This window comes from Heptranchias perlo, unplaced genomic scaffold, assembly GCF_035084215.1.
Source record: "Heptranchias perlo isolate sHepPer1 unplaced genomic scaffold, sHepPer1.hap1 HAP1_SCAFFOLD_466, whole genome shotgun sequence".
NCBI lineage: Eukaryota > Metazoa > Chordata > Chondrichthyes > Hexanchiformes > Hexanchidae > Heptranchias > Heptranchias perlo.
In genome coordinates this window covers 87722-108170 of record NW_027139480.1, presented here as the reverse complement: position 1 = coordinate 108170, position 20449 = coordinate 87722, and the positions used below count along the sequence as shown (strand labels likewise).

Below are 20449 nucleotides of genomic sequence, written 5' to 3'. Positions count from 1 at the left end.
AATCCATCACTGGATCTTTCACTCGTTCGGTCTACAACATTGTAACCCATCGCCGCAGAATTTCGGCAGAGTCTCCTCGTTTGTGTGACAGGATCCTGTACGACACATTCCTACAAGAGGGCTGCATCTGTCCTTGGCATCTAAAGTCCAAAATGAAGAGTTAATTAATTGACCGTTCTGGACATAGAGGGAGGGAGAACAATTAGAAAACATGAAGCTGAGTCTGTCCGTGTTACTGGGACTGACTCTGGACCACACATGAACCTCAGCTCATTTCTACTTCATTAAACCTCACCCTGACCCCTCCCCGACCGGTAGAGACTCACTCTTTGTTCTCAAGGGCAGCCCAATAGTTTTCCCACAGAATGGAGACCACCGTTCGCGCTTTCTGAGACTAGAGACAAAGAAAAGAATGATCTAACATTTATATGGAGACTTTCCCGTTAACAGAAGGGCCCGAAGAGTTTCACAGACAAAGGATTATTTCTGAAGTACCGACACTGTTTTGTAACCAAATTGCTCACAGCAAAGTCTCACAAACAGCAAATTAGATTTGACAGTGTGGGGAGTTTCTGGTGATGTTAGTTGAGAGAGTGATGTTGGTCCAAGAAACCAGGAGAACTCCCAGCTCTTCAAATAATGCGACCAAGTGTTTCCAGCCCCATGAACAGGTAGACAAGGTCTCCGTTTAACGATTCATTCAAAAGATGACACCTCCAACAGTGCTGCACTCCGCCAGTGCTGGGCTGTATGTACCGGAGTGGGACATCAACCCTTAACTTGTTCACTCAACTCCCAACTGAGGTAAACTGACACCCGGCTCCTGAAAATTGATAGTTTCACCGCTTGGCTCCTCCACTTATTTAGTGTCCTCATATCCTGATCTCTATGAAGGCTGCAGAATTATTAGAATTCAGAAACCTATTTTGAAACCCTTTTGATCCAATCCCCTCCCCTCATGTTATGAAAATCTGACTCATCTCTGGGGATCGGTTCCTCAGACGCCTCCAGTATCACTCAAATTAACTATTCTTTGTCTGTGGCTCTGAGCAGCGAGTGTGGGGGAAAGGGACTGAAGGAGCTCCCGTCCGCACACTCACATTTTACAGCAGGTAACACTGATCGGGAGCAGGAACTGTGAGTTTCCCCCTCCACAGTTCCTGGGTACTGAAGCCAATTACAGACTTTCCCAAACAGGTCAATTCTCCGGCTGAGATCCGGTAACTCGGCACTGGCCAGTAATTTGTGCTTTAATTCTTGGTCTGTTTGGATCCTCACACAACACCCACCATTCCCACTCCCCGCTCAGGTACCGACTAAACAATCGGACGATTTTCCTGTGGAACTGGTTCAGGTTAAATTCTTCATTCATTCTTACAATATTACAATAATGTTCATTTAAGCAATCAAGCCGTGAGCTTCAGTCAGAGAATAAAATAGTTTAAACAAAAATTGGTGTTGAGAGATCAAAGAAACTTACTTCTTGCAAAGGAAGAAAATCCGCCAGCTACAATACTTCCACCGAACACATTTCGAGCAGTGATGGACTGAGTCAGCACCAGGAATACAAATACTAAAATTAGAACTTTCGCCATCTTCCGCTGAGTACCTCAGAGTCAGGATCAGACGGCTGGAGTTCACAATTTTTGTATCTGGACTTAGAGAGTTTGCTGTATTTATAATCACATAAAAGGGGAGTGACTTTCTGAAAATATCCTGGGAACAGGACTTTCCCTTCCGTGTGACGGTGAATCAGTTGGCAGCTTGCCTCAGTTGGCAGTTCTCTATCGTTCAGATCACAAGGTTGTGTTTTTGGCCCCACTTCAGGGTTTGAAACATGAGCTCATCTGACAGATTGTGCCAGGTACAGAAGCAGGACATTTAATGGTTAACTCCACCCCCACTATTGCTTCCACAGGAGCTCTAAATCTGCCCCCTCTCTCCTGTTCCCTCCTCGTGCCCTTTAATATACCACTTAAATTGATCTCTCTTCCACCGAGCCCACTTCAAGCAGTGATGAACTAATTCAACACCAGGACTCCAAGGACCGAGAGCAGCGATTTCATCAGTTTTGGCAAAGAGTTTGCTGCATTTTATCATCACACACACGGGGACTGACCGGTCTCTGAAAATACACTGGGAAAAGTTGCTTCCGTCCTGTATGACTGCTGATCAGTTGACAGGTGGACTAAGCTGTCAGTTCTTTATCTTTCAGATCACAAGATTGTGAAATTGGACCCAACTTAAATGTGAGTTCCGCTGACAGGATGTGCCAGTAGACGATCAGGGCATTTAACCCATCAAATCCAACTACAGTATTCTCCCCACATGAAGCCTGTATCTAATGCCTCGCTCCTGCTTGCTCCCTGTGCCCTAGAGTATTTTCCAGCCTGATCGCTCTTCCACCGTTAAACAGGCACAGAATGATTTGGGACTGACTGCACATCCCTTTCAAATGGATACAAACTTAAAATGATCTGGGACTGAGAACGCACCTTTTTAAAAGACATCGACACAAAATGATCCGGTATTGACTGCACACTCCTTTTAAAGAGACATCGACACAGAATGATGCGGGATTGAGTGCACATCCCATTTAAACAGATATAGACACAGAATGATCCGGCACTGACGGCAGACCCATTTTAAACAGACATAGACACAGAATGATCCGGCACTGACGGCAGACCCATTTTCAACATATACAGAATGATCCGGAACGACAGGACACCACGATTAAACAGACAGTGACACAGTATGATCTAGGACTGGTGTATATTATTGACCTGAACTTAGGTAAACAGTATATGATTTAAAGTTTTCAGCAGACACGAAACTCAGAAACGTGGTAAACAATGTGGCGAATAGTAACAGTCTTCAGGAGGATACAGAGAGACTAGTAAAATGCGTAGACCCATGGCAGATGTAATTTAACGCAGAGAAGTGCAGTGATACATTTGCTGGAAGTATGAGGAGAGGCAATATAAATGAAATCGTACAATTTTAAAGGGCGAGCAGGAACAGAAAGATCTGGGGGTATATGTGTGCACATCTTTGAAGGTGGCAAGACAAGTTGAGAAGGCTTTAAAAAACATATGGGATCCTGGGCTTTATTAATGGAGGCATAGAGTATGAATGCAATAAAGTTTTGCGAAACATTTATTATACACCGGTTAGGCCTCAGCTGGAGTATTGCGTACAATTCTGGACACCACTCTTTAGGAAGGATGTCAAGGTCTTTGAGGGGGCACAGTCGAGGTTTTCCAGGATGATACCAGCGAATAGGGACTTCAGTTATGTGGAGAGTTTGGAGAAGCTAGGATTGTTCTCATTAGAGCAGAGAAGGTTCTGGGATACCTATAGAGGTATTCAAAATAATGAGGGGTTTTGATTGAGCAAGTAGGGAGAAAGTGTTCACTTTGGCAAGTGGGTCGGTAACCAGAGGTAATAGATTTAAAATAATTGGCCAACGAACTAGAGGGGAAATGAAGAGATTTTTTCACACGGAGGGTTATGAAGATCTGGAACGCATTACCTGAAAGTGCCTATCAGGCTCGATAGGACCTTTCAAAAGGCAATTGGACATGTACTTGAACAGGACTAATTTGCAGGACAATGTGGAAAAAGCTGGGAAGTGGGATTGAATTGGACAGTTCATTCAAAGAACCGGCACGGGCCCGACTGGATGAAGGGCCTCGTTCTGTTCTGTAAGAACGTATCATTCTATGATTCTCTAAACCTGCAAACTTCTTTCATCTCGATTTGACATCATCAGGAGGCGTTTACCATTCTTTGTGTTTCTGGACTTCTGAAGTGTGGTTGAACCGTGAGACAAAAGTTTCCTGTAATTAGTGCGGGAGGAAGCTATCAGTGTAAATATCAGATATACACGTGGATGGTTCACTGGGTACCGTCGGAACCAGATACACTGCTCATTCCGGTTATTTGTCCAGCAGAACACAGCGATCATTCTCTTCAACTGTACTCACCAGAAGGAAAATGAAACGAACTAAACTGTTCTGTCATCTTCTGCTGGTTTATGTCCACTCATAGAGAACGTGACCTAGAGAGAGAGACTGAGAGATTGGATTGGCTTTTTCACTTTGTAAGCGATTATCCTTTGTATTTATTGTAAGAGGCGGTTCCATCCCTAACGTCCTGTGACTGACATTCTCATTGATACTAAGATGTGTTGTAAAAGAGTTTCTACCAATTGCACGTTGCGGATAAAAGCTGAACATCGAAAACGACTTTGAAACCAGTTTCGCTTCGCACCCTTGAGTAGGAGATGGGTTGCTGGTTGTAAGGAAAGAAGTTTGTAAAATCAGCCCTTCAGAGCAGTATCGGTGAAATGTGTTCTGGACGCATTCTATGTGATGCCTGTTGTACAATGAAGGGGCGCTTGCACACAGTAATTCCAGAATCCTTACCTTGTTGGGTCCCGAACTGTTACAAATCGCGCCCTCGGATATTTTTTCCTTAAATTCACAATGAGTAAATATCACTGCGGTAAAAAAAGGCCCCGCGATAAAGCGAACCCAGGATGTCCCATTTATTAAACAAGTGCTTTGACCAGATAAACCACGGCGCCAAATCACTGAGATCGATCAGCTACCGCAGAGCAGAGAAGGTTGGTTTGAGGAGTATCCTCATCGCTTCTCTTGCCTATTTCCCGCAGGTTTACCGATACTGCCAGTGTCTCTCGCTCTGTTTATCTGTGTCAATTTGTGAGTTGATTCTGATTTAAGACGTCTGTTTGTGTTTGTTTCTTATACGAAATAAATGAGGAAATCAGAGTATTCTCCTTCTGACACTGGGGAACTAATGAGACAAATTTATAGCAAGATATTGTTTATTATGATGCAGCAAAGAAAATCTGCCATCTTGAATGATTTCGGTTCAGTTTCCTCCAAAAAACAAAGTATGACCCCCAACCTATTTCGAACACAGCGCCTTTAAGTTGATGCCAGACACGCTATTATTGAACCTCAGGCTGCAGGCAGCGCACTGATGACCTTCAAGATTCTATGGGCTCTTCAGGCACTTCGTGTGACACAAGAGCTTTCCAATCCCGACCAGCTCCTGGAGACGGAGACATCCGTCAGAAGCAGCTTTCGCCGCTAGGGGCGATATCGCGCTCGAATTAATCGCCTGCCGTCAGCAGAAGGCAGCAAATCCAAAACAAAGCATTGCGGACAGCGTCTGGAAAACAGTTAACCGTTCAGTGTGCAGACTTTCGTGAGAGCTCCAAACAGGACCCGCGGAAGTTTTAAACTGTGTATATGGATATGACTGCGCTTTTGCTTTATAAAATAGTTGTACAGGGCATTGGTGAGGCCACACTTGGAGTACTGTGTACAGTTCTGGTCACCCTATTATAGAAAGGATATTATTAAACTAGAAAGAGTGCAGAAAAGATTTACTAGGATGCTACCGGGACTTGATGGTTTGACTTACAGGGAGAGGTTAGACAGACTGGGACTTTATTCCCTGGAGAGTAGGAGGTTAAGGGGTGATCTTATAGAAGTCTATAAAATAATGAGGGGCATAGATAAGGTCGATAGTCAAAATCTTTTCCCAAAAGTAGGGGAGTCTATAACGAGGGGGCACAGATTTAAGGTGAGAGGGGAGAGATACAAAAGGATCCAGAGGGGCAATTTTTTCACTCAAAGGGTGGTGAGTGTCTGGAACGAGCTGCCAGAGGCAGTAGTAGAGGCGGGTACAATTTTGTCTTTTAAAAAGCATTTGGACAGTTACATGGGGAAGATGGGTATCGAGGGATATGGGCCAAGTGCAGGCAATTGGGACTAGCTTAGTGTTATAAACTGGGCGACATGGACATGTTGGGCCGAAGGGCCTGTTTCCATGTTGTAACTTCTATGATTCTATGATTCTATACATTTGAGTATGACGTTTAAAAATGAAGTATAGGTATGAATGAGTGTGAGGTTTATATTGAAGAATGGGTGTGTGTGAATGGGTTAGGGTCACCCTAACGCTAACCCTAACTCTAATGTTTATAGCAACGTAGGAGCAGAAGTAGGTGATTCAGCCCCTCGAGCCTGTTCCATCATTTTATTGGATCATGGCTGGCCTGTGTCTTAACTCAATCTACAACCTTGGTTGCCTCACCCGTCGTACGCTTGCCAAACAAAAATCTCTCAATCTCAGTCGTGAAATTTTCAATTGGCCCAGCCTCAACAGCTTTTTGAGGCAGAGTGTTTCAGATTTCTAGTCCTCTCTGTGTGAAGAACTATTTCTTGACATGAACCCTGAACTGCCTGGCTCTAATTTAAAGGTTATGCCCCCTTGTTCTTGACTCTCCCACCAGAGGAAATATTTTCTCTCTATCTACACGATCAACTCCTTTAATCATCTTAAACACCACAATATTTAAGGGAATGCAAGCATCGTATGTGGATTCTGTCCTCAAAATTTAACCCTATTAGCCCCAGTAATATTTTGGTGAAACTGCTCTGCACCCCTTCGAAGGTCAGTATGTCCTTCGTGATTTGCGGTGTCCAGAACTGAACACAGTACTCGAGATGTGGTCTATCCAGAGTTTTATATAACTTTAACATCACTTACACCCCTTTATATTTAACCCCCTTGAGAAAGAGGCCAACATTCCATTCGTCTTTTTTATTATCTTTTGTACCTGTCCACCAGGTTTTAATGATTTCTGTACTCGGACCCCCAATTCCCTCTGCTCATCCACAGTTCCTAGCTTCTCGTCATTTAGATAATATTCCGATCTATCAATCTTAGTTCCGAAGTGGATGACCTCATACTTCTCCATGTTGAACTCCATCCAAAACAGTTTTTTCCACGTAATTATGTACCAATATCCTTTTGCACATTTCTGCTCCTATCTACACTATTTACTGTACCACCTGACTTGGCATCGTCAGCAAACTTGGATGTCTAGCTCTCCATTCCTTCATCTAAGTTATTTATAAATATAGTGAAATGCTGCGGCCCCCCTCTCAAATCTGTGGGTACCACGTCTAGTCACATCCTGCCAATTGAAGCACACTCATTATCCTTACTCTATGTCATCTACATCTTAACCAATTCGCTATCCCTGTCAATAGTTTCCTTCCAATTACATGCACTCTCATTTTTGTTAACAGTCTCTTTTGAGGAACTCTAACGAATGCCTTCTGGAATGCCATATAAATAACATCAACAGACACTCCCTTATTTACCACGTTGGTTACATACTCAAACGATTCAACTAGATTCGTTAAACATGACATACCCTTTAAAAAGTCATGCTTGCTCTCTCTGATCAGTTCATGTTCGTCCAAATGTTCAATCACTCTGTCTCTACTAACAGATTCAATTAACTTCCCCATAACAGGTGGTAGACAAATAGAGTATAATTTCCTAGTTTATTTCTTTTAATACCCTGGGTTGGAAACCACATGGAGATTTGTGTGTCTTTCGTCTCGTTATTTTTTCCATTGCATTCTTTTACTCCTATTCACAACAGAAGGCGGCTGAAACGAGCACGATATGGGCGCTGAGAAAGAATTCTACTTCCCAAGGCTGGATCACACCCTGCAGGAGCTGGTGGAGATTTGAAAGTCTTTATATATCACAAAGCTAGTATTTATGAAACGGTGCCTCAAATATCTCCATAGCAAGGAAGGTCGAACTGACCATCAACGACCTCGAGGCAATAAGGTAGCACATTCAGATCTGGAGGCTGCACGTTAAAATTACGTCGGGGTCACCGTTACCTTTATACCAAATGTGTGTCTGGATAAATCGAACCGCCTCACAATAAACACAGTCGCCTTTAAAACTTTAGCACTCGTACAAAGTTGGGGAGAAGTCTGTGTGAATGATTTACTGGGAAATCTTCAAAACATTTCGAAAATTCTCCCGCTCACGAAAAAAGAAACACAAACTTACGAATTCATTCATTCATAAACAACAGGTGGAGAATCACAGACTGCAGCTCAACGAGATTGTGAGAGCGTCATTTCGCTGCGTGGTGTAGTTGGTTAAAGTGCCAATAGAAACATATTGAAAGAAGTGGGCCAATTGGACCTTCGAGCCTCTTCCGACATTCAAAGTCGGGGAACACTTCAGCAGTCAAGGACATTCAGCAACCGACCTTCGGGTAAGCATACTCCAAGGCGGCCTTCGAGACACACGACAACTCAAAATCGTCGAGCAGAAATTGATAGCTGAGTTCCGCACCCATGAGGACGGCCTCAACCGGGATCTTGGGTTAATGTCACGCGACACGGATCCCCACCAGCGAACAAATGTTATCTGTTTTTAATGTGACGGGACATTTGCTGTCTTTCTCTTCCTTCCAGATGTCTCTATGTTTCTGCCTTTCTCTCTCTGTTTTTTTTTGGTTGTTTGTATATTCGGTGGCCTTGTAGGTAACACCTCTCTGTCTGCACACTGTGATTGCCTTGGCAACGGGCAGTTGGAAAGACTGTCTGTAATCACCAGGTATTGTTCTGTGATTTATAAATGCGAAGGGTTCGAGGATTTCATTTCCACAACATTCAGCTGAGGAAGGAGGAAGCCTCCGAAAGCTTGTGAATTTCAAATAAAATTGTTGGTCTATAACTTGTTGTTGTAAAATTGTTTACAATTGTCAACCCCAGTCCATCACAGGCATCTCCACATCATGGCCATTCAATGAGATCGTGGCTGATCTGTGACCTAAATCCAAATAGCCCCCTTAGCCCAATATCCCTTAATACCTTTGGTTCACAAAAATCTACCAATCTCAGATTTAAAATGAACAACAGAGCTCGCATCAACTGCAGTTTGTGGAAGAGAGTTCCAAACTTCTATCACCCTTTGCGAGTAGAAATGCTTCTGAACTTCACTCCTGAAAGTTCTTTCTCTATTTTTAGGCTATGTCCCCTATTCCCAGACTCAACAACCATCAGAAATAGGTTCTCTCTATATACCCTATCAGTTCCCCATGATGTCTTGAAATCTACGATCAAATCACCACTTAATCTTTTAAATTCCAGGGAAAGAACTCTAGTTTGTGTAATCTCTCCTCGCAATTTAACCCTTGTAGTCCAGCTATCATTTTTAAAATCTACACTGAACTTCCTCCAACGTCAATATATCCATCCTAAGGTGCAGTGTCCAGGACTGAAGACAGAACTCCAGGTGTGGTCTAACCAAGCCTTTGTATAGCTGCAGTATAACTTCTACCCCCTTGTATTCTGGTCCTCTAGATATAAAGGCCAACATTTCATTCGCCTATTCGATTATTTTCTGTACCTGACCCTGACATTTTAATGATCGATGTACATGGATCCCGAAGTATATTTGGACCTCCACTGTTTCGAGCTTTTTATCATTTATAAAATATTCTGATCTATCCTGTTTTGTTCCAAAGTGGATGACCTGACGTTTGCGTACATTGAAACCCATTTGCAACAGTTTTGCCCATTCATTTAATCTACTAATATCTTTATTACTTTATACTTCCATTTACGTTGCTTACAATGCTTTGTGTCATCAGCAAACTTGGATATGTGGCTCTCTATCCCATCATCTAATTCGTTAATAAATACAGTGAGCAGTTGAAGTCCCAACAAAGGTCCCCGCGGGAAACCACTCCTCACATCCTGCCAATTTTATAAACTATCCGTTATCCCTACTCGCTGTCTCCTGCCGCTCAGCCAATTCCCTAACAAGGTCAATAATTTGCCCTCAATTCCATGGGCTTTAACTTTAGCCAACAGTCTCTTATCGAATGCCTTCTCGAAGACTATATAAACACCATCCATCGACATTCCCCTGTTCAACACTTTAGTCACAATTTCAAAAATTCAATCAGGTTCGTCAGGCATGACATATCCTTTACAAATCTCTGCTGTCTCTCTCGGATCAGCTGGAAATTTTAAAGATATTTAGTAGCTCCATCCTTAATTAGAGTATCTAGTCATTTCCTGACAACAGATGTTAGGCTAACTGGTCTATCATTCCCAGGTTTCCCTCGCTCACCTTTCTTAAACAGCGGAGTGCAATGTACAATTTTCCAATCTGAAGGAACGGTTCCTGAATCGAGAGAACTTTGCAAGATTATATTTAAGGCATCTGCAATATTCTCAACTACTTCCTTTAAGTCCCGGGGATGGCAACCTCCTGGTCCTCTGGGACTTGTCACTTATTGGTGCCATTATTTTATTCATTACTGTTAATGTGCTTACACTCTTCCTATGCTTAACCCCATGGATTACCACAACTGATTCTGTGCGCTCATTTATTTTCTGATCCCAGAAACGAGAAGAAGATATGGGCAGAGATCTATCACTGGAGCTTCCAGAAGAACAAACGCTTTTTTCCTCTGAGTCACTATTCTCTGCTTCTGAAATACGGACTGTTTGCCCCATAAATGATTCAGAGTATAACCGTATTTCTAACTATTGTATTTAATTATTCAACTTGCAGCACTCGGACAAATGTTTCTCGCCCTTTGTCCTGGATTCATATAACTTTTCATTTGGAACCTAATATGTTCTTGATTTGTCTATATCTCCTAGACAGGTCCCAATACTCTTAATACAGTGAACGTTAAAGATTCATTATTACTCTGATCAGCAGGTGTTGCTATGGTAGGGGAGAAAACACTTCTACTGTTAAACCAGCAATTTCCCTTTTCCAATTTCTCCTTTTCATCTGGTAACGATTCGTGGTCTATTGTCTGGGATATTAATAACCGCTTCATAAAATCTCAAAGCGCTACCCATTTAGCAATTCATTCGACCAGAGCCTTTTTTTTGTTAGTCAAAATTTCAACTGGAACCTCAACATTTTCTACGTTGGAGTTGGGCCCATGTTTCGCTTCTGTTGTCAATTTGTGGGAAGAGTCTTTCCAAGTCTCAAATTCCTCTTTAAAGTCGCCATATCTGTACATTAAAGCTTTACTTCCAGCTTCAATTAGCAGTGTCTTAGCTGCCATTTGAAGTCAAATCAGTTCGATTGCTTTTCTAAAAATCACAGAATGCCTGAAAATTGTATTCTACATCTCCTGATCCTTAATTACAAAATAAGATATCTCAGGATATCAAAATTAAGATTTCTAGTTAAGAATCAAAAACATTATGATGTGAAAAATTAGGATGACCGCATTCTCCACCAAAACTAGGGAGGAGCAAAAAGCTGCAATGTGATTTTGCACTTTAATTTGGGGCAATGGTTTTTTATCTCCACGTGGTTTATTTTTATTTTTAATTTAATGGGCTTTTTCCCCGAAAGAGCTTCAGGCACAAACAAAGGCTTTCAAAGAAAACAATAATTTATTATTAATACATTGGGAAAATTGACATTCGACTGTTAACAGCATGTTGCATGGGTTTTATGCCTGATTGAGAATCGCTTCAACAAAAATAAAATGGACACATTCTGAATTCCCAAAATGCATAACCGTTTGGAAATCAAATGTCGATCTTCGATTAATCCCAGGACGAAAGTTATATCCTGATGGTTGGCTCAAGCTTGCCGGGAAGATTCTGGGTATTTTGAGGGATACCGTTGGAGAGTCGCATGTCTTTCTCTTGTCGCCAGGTCATCTGCTTCACAGACAATCTGTGAACCTGCATCGAGGCACCAAGCTGTGTGGTAGCGAACAGTCATGAATAGTACAGCTGTGGTGGTGCGGGCAGGAAGCGAAAGGTGAAGTCGGGGCAGTCTTGGTGGATATGTGCCTCTCCGCACTCACTTTCTGGTCAGCTTTTAAAGACCTTTTTAACACAGAGTCAAACCACTGGGGCGGTGATTTGTCAACAATAGGTTCGTACTAATAGAGTCACGATTGATTGGCACTTCACTTGTTTTCTCTGAGGGTCCACAATGTAACCAAGTTCAGTCGGCAGTTGTTCAAACTACCTCCAACCCTCCTGGGATTGTTCTTCTTGCTGTTATCCTTTGCTGTGTGTATTTTACAATGGGCCATTAACAATCCTTTTAAAAGCCCGTCCACCTTTTAAGAGACCCTTTCCTCCAGACATGCTGAAGCCGATTTAGTATCAGGATTTCGTTTAACAGATTTTTTTTTTTTACTGCACAGCGCATCTGGGAAACTCCAGCAATAAATAATGGGCCGGGTAAGTTACACAAGGCTGAGTGACGTTATTGTGCAGCCTCCAGGCATCATCTTTAGAACTGTCAAAATTAAATCGAAAAGAGTTTAACCCAGAAAAAAGGAAACATTAATTGTCTCACTGGCTTCATCTGCTGCTGTCCTGCGAGTCAGCACTCACACTCCAGGCTGATTACACAGTTTGTTTGTATATTTAATGCTTTCTATGTTTTATTCTCACTCCTGACTCGAACCTCCTGTATTTCATATACTGGTCCGTCTTTCATTGTGTCTGTTTTCTGTGCATATCGTTCATCTCCATTTATTTTCTGTGTGTTTTCCTATCTTGTTATTTCTACTTTAATTTCTAATTCTCTGCCGCTGTTTTTGTCTCTATCTTTTCCTATCTATGCTCTTGGCTTTTTTTTTTGCTATTTGCCTCTCTCTGTGTCTGTACGACGCTGTCTGTCTTCTCTCTCTGCCTCCTATGTCTTTTTTTTACGACCGCCTCCCTGTCCCTCTCGCTCGTTGTCTCTCTCTCTCTGACTTCATCTGTCATTTACTCTTTCACCTCTGTCTCCGCTTCCTCCTGTCCCTTTTTGTTTGCCCCTGTCTATCTCACTCTTTATTTCTCTCTGTGTATCTACTTTGACTGTTTCTTTCTCTCTATTTGTTTCTTCCCGCTCCCATTTTCACATGTCTTTGTTTCAATCTGTTTGTTTCTCACTCTTTCCTTTGCATTTGTTTCTGTATTTTCTTCCATTTCTTTCTATCTCGGCTTTAATCTTTGTATTTCTCCTCCTCTCTCCTGTTTTCTATTATTCTTGTTTTCCATTCCTCTTTTTCTCTTCCTCTTACCGTCTTATTATGTCTGAAACTCTCGTACTCTGTCTATCCCTCAGTCTTTAATAGATGTGGTTTGACTTCTTCTGTCTATTAACCACCCTGCTGCTATCACTTTATAATTCTTTATCAGTGTCTCTCTCTCTCGTTCCATCCATGTTTGCATTCTCTCTCTCTCTCTTTCTACATATATATATTTACCTGCTTTCTTTCTCCCTTTATTTTTCCCTTCTGTCCGAATAACTCTCTATTTATTTATCTCCATCTCTGCCCAACCATGTCTCTGCCCCTCTTTATTTCTATATATCTCCCTCACACACACTCCCACCCCTTTATGTGAACCTGTCTTCATTTTTGTCGGTGTTTTTTTATCATTACGTTTCTTTTGTCCTTGTATTCTCCATCCGTGTCCTAGTTCCGATTTTTATTTTTGTCCCTGTCCTTATCACTTCTTTCCTTTGGCCCATTTCTTGCCTTCTCCCTGTCTCTTTCCTACTTTATTTTCCTTTCTGTCTTTTGTTTGACTATCTCTGTTTATTTCTCCGACTGTATCTCTATCCGTCTTCATGTCTTTCTAATCGCCTCTCATGTGTTTTCTTCTTTATCTTTATCTTTTCTCCTCCTCAATCACTGTCTTATTATTTTCCCTTTCCTACCGTTTCCTTTCTATCTTTCTCTCCCCTGATCTCTTTCTGTCTTTAACTCTATATCTGTTTCTGAGTTTGAGTCTGCCATTCTCTCAATCTCCATTTCTGTTTGCCTTCATTAGTATGTTTATCTTCCTGTGCAACTGTGCCTCATCCTTTCCACACCTCCCTCTCTTTCTATATTCTATCTCTCTCTCACACACAAACACACAAACACAAACACACACATACGCACACACACCAGACAAACACTCGCTCTCCGGAAGCAGCATTGAATATCTTACAGGGATAGTTCTGCACAATGTAGTTACAGTATAGTAGCAGATTTCAGCAAGACATAGACAGACTGGTGTAATGGGCAGGCACATGGCAGAGAAATTTAACGCAGGGAATTGTGAAGTGATGCAGATTGGATGAAAGGGTGAGGAGGTGCAACATAAACTAAATAGTACAATTTTAAATGGTATGCAGGAACAGAAAGGACTCCGGGTTTAAGTGCACAAATCTTTGAACTTGGCAGGACAGATTGATAAGTGTCACAAAAAGCATACCGGTTCATTGGCTTGACAAATGGAGTCATAATGCATAAAAGCAAGGAATTTAAGCCAAACCGTTGTAAATCAGTGATGACGTGTCAGCTGGAGTATTGCGTCTAATTCTGGGCACGACACTTCAGGAAGGATGTCAAAGCCCTGGAGATGGTGCAGACGATATTTACTAAAATGGAATAAGGGAGGAGGGACTTCATTGACGTGGTCTCTCTTTGTCTTGATCTCTATCTCCAACTATCTTTCTGTCTCTCTCCCTCTCGCCCTCTGCCTGTGTCTCTCTCGCTGTCTCTTTCTCTCTCTCTCCCTCTGTCTGACCATCAATCTCGACCTCTCTCTCCCTTGGTCTGTATGTCCGTCTCTCTCTATAACTGTCTTTTCTTCTGCCTGTCTGTCTGTCTCTCTCTCTCTCTCCATTTATGTGTACTGCACCCATTCTGATCAGGCCTAAGGGAGCTATTTTGATTGCCAGGTTTGCCCATTTTGCGCGGCAGCCATTTAGTTGAAGTCCAGCTGAGATCTTTAGTCCGGCCATTTTGACCAACCATTCAAGTGTTGTCTGTAAAGCAAGCCCCGCCTCAATAAATCAGATTGTCAATAAAATATAATATCAGAATCCGATTTAAGATCATGTCATGGCTCTGTCATGGCTCTGTGCTGCTGATATAAAATGCACTTTTCGTCCCCTGAGAAGTGTCGGGGGTGGATTATAAATTCGGAATTGGTTCCAATGCTTGAAACCCATCAGCTCCTTCCATGATCTCACTAATTTGACAATTAGATGGAATGTGTATTTTACCGCGTTCTTCAGCTCCTCTCTGAATTTATTTTGGGTCAGGACATAAATGCACGTGTTTGTGCAGGAACTGAAAAGCTGCAGCATCTTTGCTGTGTGTTCTGCGATATAAACAGGGTCAGTGGCAGAGTTATAAGACTGAATGTTTATAATTCGCGCAAAAATGTAAACTATAACCTGTGTTACCCATAACAATATAAAACTGCCCGATACGCTGAAGAGTACAATGATGGATTTCTTTCGGTTCTCCATCTCTGCATCCTTGTCATTCTCTCCATTGCTGTGGCCCCGGAGTCCACTGCGGGCTCGAATGGCCACTAAAATACGTCTGACCGTCAGAACATTGAGCAGCAAAATCAGACAGAACGGGACACAAGGGGTTAAAATGAGGTGAAACAAGTCAAATGCGGACCATGCGGGGTATGTACGGAAGCTTCCTGTTATCACACAAAACCAGGCAACATTATCAATCATATAGTCAGGTTTAAGTGTAAAGTACCAGGGGAGACTTTCCAAACAGCCCAGCACACTCAGTGTTCCCAGAACCACAGCCGCTGTTTTCTCGGTGCAATATTTAGTTTTCAGCTCCTCGCAACAAATGGCCACAAATCGATCAAAGGTGAAAGCGACTGTGAGCCAAACTGAAACCACAGCGGTTGCATAACTCAAGAAGATGAAAAAACTACACACGGGAGTAATGTCCAGGAATGACCATGGGAGATAAATCTGACCAATCCATCTCAATATCGGATCAGTGATAACGACCAGGAGATCGGCCACTGCCATTCCCACCAGGTAGCGACTGATACATTTGGAGAGACCGCACTTTCCTCGGGACAGGATCACAATCGCCACCAAGGTAACTACAAGAGAGAGAAAAGGAAGCAGAGAAATTACTGATCAGACCTGGAGCCAAAGCAACAGATTGAGAGGATCTGCGGTGAAATTTCCATCCAGCTTTGTTGCTGCATCTAACAATGGAAAGTGATTCATAGACCTGGGCAGCGCTTTCGGGCAGAGAATTGTTTTTTTTTAACACAATGATCAATAATGAATTATGAGATCGATAAAGTGAGTAAAATGAACATCTGATCCATTGGAATGGCTGAGTGAGGGCGCAGTTCCGGTTTGGAAAGGAGACGGGGCGCTTCCGAGCTCGAATCCAGCGGATTAAAGCCGGATTTGGGCTCCTGACGAACGGGGAAAGTGAGCGAAGGGTCGGGAATGCGAGGGGACAGGGGGAGATGCTGTTGTTTTGTTGCCCAGTGTTAAGAGAGTCGACAGGGGCTGGCACTAAACGGGAAAATCAGGTGGAGACGGAGCCAGTGAGTGACATTGGGAGGGAGATAAGGAAATGGACATGAGGAGCTGAAGGGGAGTCCGGAGCAGATAGTTTGAGAAAGCGGATCAACTGAAGCAATCAATGAGGAGAAAGATGATTCAATGCAGTGGGAGGAGAGGCTGGGATTCACAGGGAAAGAGACTGGAGCAGAGTGTTAGAGGAAATCTAATCTATATGTCCCACTAACACAATATAACTCATAAATTCAACAGTTCTTTTCTGTGATTATTGATGTCAGGGGATTAAATTTCATCATCAAATTTACTTTGTACATTCAATAAAAATTAAACTGAAAATTTCAGTTAAACCAGCCTCGTTCTTTATTGAATTCAGCCGAGCTTTAAAGATAGAATATTCAAATAATTTATTATGATCGAGAAATTACTGATTCTACTATTTAAGTAAGGTTTAATTTTGTTTAGATTTAAGTTGGGAAACAAGGAGATTTCACAAAACAGATTGAGGACCTGACGGGGATATAAAAGAGCAGCGAATCCCTCAATAAAAATTCACTCAATCTGACCACATCGTAAAAATACCTTCAAGTCACATTTTCCATGATTAATTGTACTGGAAGGTTCAGCAGTTCATTCTGATGAATTATTCACACCACAGCCTATCGCCTTCTCTCTCAGTCACCCTCTCTAGCATTCAATCTCATCTCTTTCTCAAGTGCATTTTCGTTCCCGATTAAATCCTATCATCGTACACCAGCATTCATTTCATCATCCACGTGTTCCACCGATCCTATTCTCTGTGTCAGTTTCTTAAATGCTAAAGCTGCCATGGCACAGTTCACTGTGTCTACAGATCATTCACCTCTCCACCTGTTCACCAACACTGCCAAGGCTTCGCACCTCGACATTGGGGAGACTACACACAGATTGGGTAACCGCTTTGCCTGACCGTCACCTTCTGGTCGCTTGCCATTTTAATTCTCTATCTCACTGCCTATCTGTCCCCTGTGCCCTCGGACCCTTACACTGTTCCAACGAAACTCAGCGGAAGCTCGATTAACAGCAGCTCATCTTTCCATTAGTTACTTTACAACCTTCCGGACTCAACAGTGATTTCAATTACTTCAGATCATAAACACTGCTCTCACTTTCTCCGACTGTAGGTGCTGGTAATGGTTCTGCTTTTGCCATTTACAGTTCCTATAGACCAATCTTTTATTTATTTATTTATTTGTCCCATTGCCACCCTACTTATCTTGCATCATTTTGACATTTAATCACTCTCACCTTCCACCCTATCACAGATCTTCCCCTTTGTTCTTCCCCCCCCCACCCCAACCCACCCAACCCCCACCTGCCTTCCTCCCCACTTTGTCGGGCTCTGTACTTGCTTAAAAACTGTTCCATTTTAAACTTCCCGTTCCGAGGAACGATCATCAACCCGAAGGGTTCACTCTGTCTCTTTCTCGACAGATGCTGCCTGATCTGCTGATACTTTCAGGAACGTCTGCTTATTTCACCTAACAGTTTACTTCATCTGCAAATCATAGAATAAGCAAAATCGAACACCTCTTCCAGACAGGACTCAAAATAATTTAGATTCCATCTCCTGCAATTATGAAGAAAAGCGATAGATGGCGCGATTGTTCAATTAACAAAACGGTAACGTGATACTAATAATCCACAGAAAAATGGACTCCTGATTCTAACAATGCAAACTGACACAACATAACTACAAACATTGCATTTTACAATGACTGTCAGTAAATTCATCCACAGTGCAGCAGAGAAGGAGAGGTGAAAGAATCAGAAGCAAACTCAGTTCAGTTGCCAGACATCTAAAGTGGCATCAGATACACACATGATGAAATAATATTACATAACAGTGATTCTAAATACATTGAAATGCTAGTTAAACCGAAGCATGTTTTAGGTGCAGGAGGACTTTGCGCTGCCTCCTTGTTAACACTGAGACCCTGGGCTGTCTCATTATCAATCACCGAAAACAGATTGATGAAAAAATATTCCAGGACAGGGTAGTTACCCGTCATGAAACGGTTAACAGCTCCTGGTGGTCTGATATCAGCTCATAACAAAGACACCTGGTTCTAGTACATTCAGTACAGAGAATAATCCAGTAACAATATTAGGTTTCGATACACAATATATGTAACTTCTACAAGACCGAACGGTTAGAAGCTAAGGGCATCCCATTATCCAACAATACATTCAGGACATAGACTAATCCAGTGATAATCCAAGGATATAAAAATGGTCTTTAAAGATATCAGGTAATTGTTATATGATCGAACATATCAGTGTTAAGGACATACCATCATTCGACAATATATGAAGTACTGAGAACAATCCAATAACAATGCCGGGGCTGGATATAAAAATATAATCACGGATATAATGTAACTTGACAATTGAGAACGTTTAGAATTTAAGGACATTCCATTACTCAACATAGAGTAAGTACAGAGAATAATCCCGCAAGCAAGGCCAGGGTTGGACATAAAAACTTAATTACAGCTATAATGCATTTGCTACAGGATAGAAAGAGCAGAGACTTGAGACATTCCATCATTCAGCCAGTGGAGCAGAACAGGCCACTGTGTAAAACATGCAGGGAGAAAAAATAATTTGCCAAATATAGCAGCAGAGTTAACACCAACAACGGCTGACCTGGAACACCAACGGCTGCAAGAACAGGATAGTAAATGTCCTGTACCTGATATATTACTGGATAATGCATTTCTGCGAGAAGCGGTGACTTATGTTGGCCTGGAAACCTTCGCTCCGGTAGGCACTCTGAGCTGGTCCGTTCCAAAAAGCCCTGATTTATACAGCGGATAAGTCTCCAGTGACATGGTTATACTCCTGATAATTTCCATTAGTTACAGTCAATTGATCAAACACATTAGATCAGCAGCACCTTCTCAAGGGCAATTAGGGATGGGCAATAAATGCCGGCCTCGCCAGCGACGCCCAAATCCGATGAACATAAGAACATAAGAACATAAGAAATTGGAGCAGGAGTAGGCCAATCGGCCCCTCGATCCTGCTCCGCCATTCAATAAGATCATGGCTGATCTGATCCCAACCACAAATCTAAAGAACACAAGAAGTCGGAGCAGGACCCGGCCACATAGCCCCTGAGACCTCTCCGCCACCCACAGGGCATTGACCGATCCGAACTCAGCTTCATGTCCAATTTCCTGCCCGCTCCCCATAACCCCTAATTGCCTTTACTTCTAGGAAACTGTCTATTTCTGTTTTAAATTTATCTAATGATGTAGCTTCCACAGCTTCCTGGGGCAGCAAATTCCACAGACCTACCACCCTCTGAGTGAAGAAGTTTCTCCTCATCTCAGTTTTGAAAGAGCAGCCCCTTATTCTAAGATTATGCCCCCTAGTTCTAGTTTCACCCATCTTTGGGAACATCCTTACCGCATCCACCCGATCAAGACCCTTCGCAATCTTATATGTTTCAATAAGTTCGCCTCTCATTCTTCTGAACTCCAATGAGTAGAGTCCCAATCTACTCAACCTCTCCTCATATGTCCGCCCCCTCATCCCCGGGATTAACCGAGTGAACCTTCTTTGTACTGCCTCGAGAGCAAGTATGTATTTTCTTAAGTATGGAGACCAAAACTGTATGCAGTATTCCAGGTGCGGTCTCACCAATACCTTATATAACTGCAGCAATACCTCCTTGTTTTTATATTCTATCCCCCTAGCAATAAAAGCCAACATTCCGTTGGCTTTCTTGATCACCTGCTGCACCTGCATACCAACTTTTTGATTTTCTTGCACTAGGACCCCCAGATCCCTTTGTACTGCAGTACTTTCCAGTCTCTCGCCATTAAGAAAATAACTTGCTCTCTGATTTTTCCTGCCAAAGTGCATAACCTCACATTTTCCAATATTATATTGCATCTGCCAAATCTCCGCCCACTCACCCAGCCTGTCTATATCCCCTTGCAGGTTTTTTATGTCCTCCTCACTCTCTACTTTCCCTCCCATCTTTGTATCATCTGCAAATTTTGATATGTTGCACTCGGTCCCCTCCTCCAAATCGTTAATATAGATTGTAAAGAGTTGGGGACCCAGCACCGACCCCTGTGGAACACCACTGGTTACTGGTTGCCAGTCCGAAAATGAACCATTTATCCCAACTCTCTTCTTCCTGTTTGATAACCAATCCTCCACCCATGCCAGAATATTACCCCCAATC

At 42.5% G+C, this 20449-nt stretch overlaps 1 protein-coding gene and 1 long non-coding RNA gene across 4 annotated transcripts in view; one reads left to right on the top strand and one right to left on the bottom strand.

Annotated features, from left to right (window-relative positions):
- The window catches only part of LOC137313312 (uncharacterized), a 77187-nt gene extending 68592 nt beyond the window's left edge, over positions 1 to 8595 (top strand). For 2 of the 3 annotated variants that reach the window (XR_010961024.1, XR_010961025.1), the window contains exon 7: positions 7496 to 8595. This is a non-coding gene — a long non-coding RNA (uncharacterized lncRNA). Of the gene's footprint in view, positions 1 to 2215; positions 4822 to 7495 lie in introns of those variants that run through there. The other variant, XR_010961026.1, reaches the window with a different exon arrangement.
- Positions 8596 to 10753: 2158 nt separating this feature from the next.
- On the bottom strand, positions 10754 to 18967 carry LOC137313314 (probable G-protein coupled receptor 139). The gene is made up of 4 exons (XM_067979424.1): positions 18826 to 18967; positions 14881 to 15773; positions 11528 to 11609; positions 10754 to 10950 (listed from the first exon to the last, which is right to left on the bottom strand). Exons 1-4 carry the CDS (start codon positions 18965 to 18967, stop codon positions 10754 to 10756), a joined length of 1314 nt encoding a protein of 437 aa, XP_067835525.1.
- Between the last annotated feature and the right edge of the window lie 1482 nt (positions 18968 to 20449).

Bases quoted from the DNA above. Each gene is read 5' to 3' on its own strand.
- LOC137313314 (XM_067979424.1), bottom strand. From the start codon at position 18,967: ATGCATTATCCAGTAATATATCAGGTACAGGACATTTACTATCCTGTT. The intron at 11,610-14,880 runs GTGAGATCATGG...GCTACCACACAG, and splicing joins TCCATCTAATTGTCAAATTA to CTTGGTGCCTCGATGCAGGT. The intron at 10,951-11,527 runs GTATCCCTCAAA...TTCAAATGGCAG, and splicing joins AGACATGCGACTCTCCAACG to CTAAGACACTGCTAATTGAA.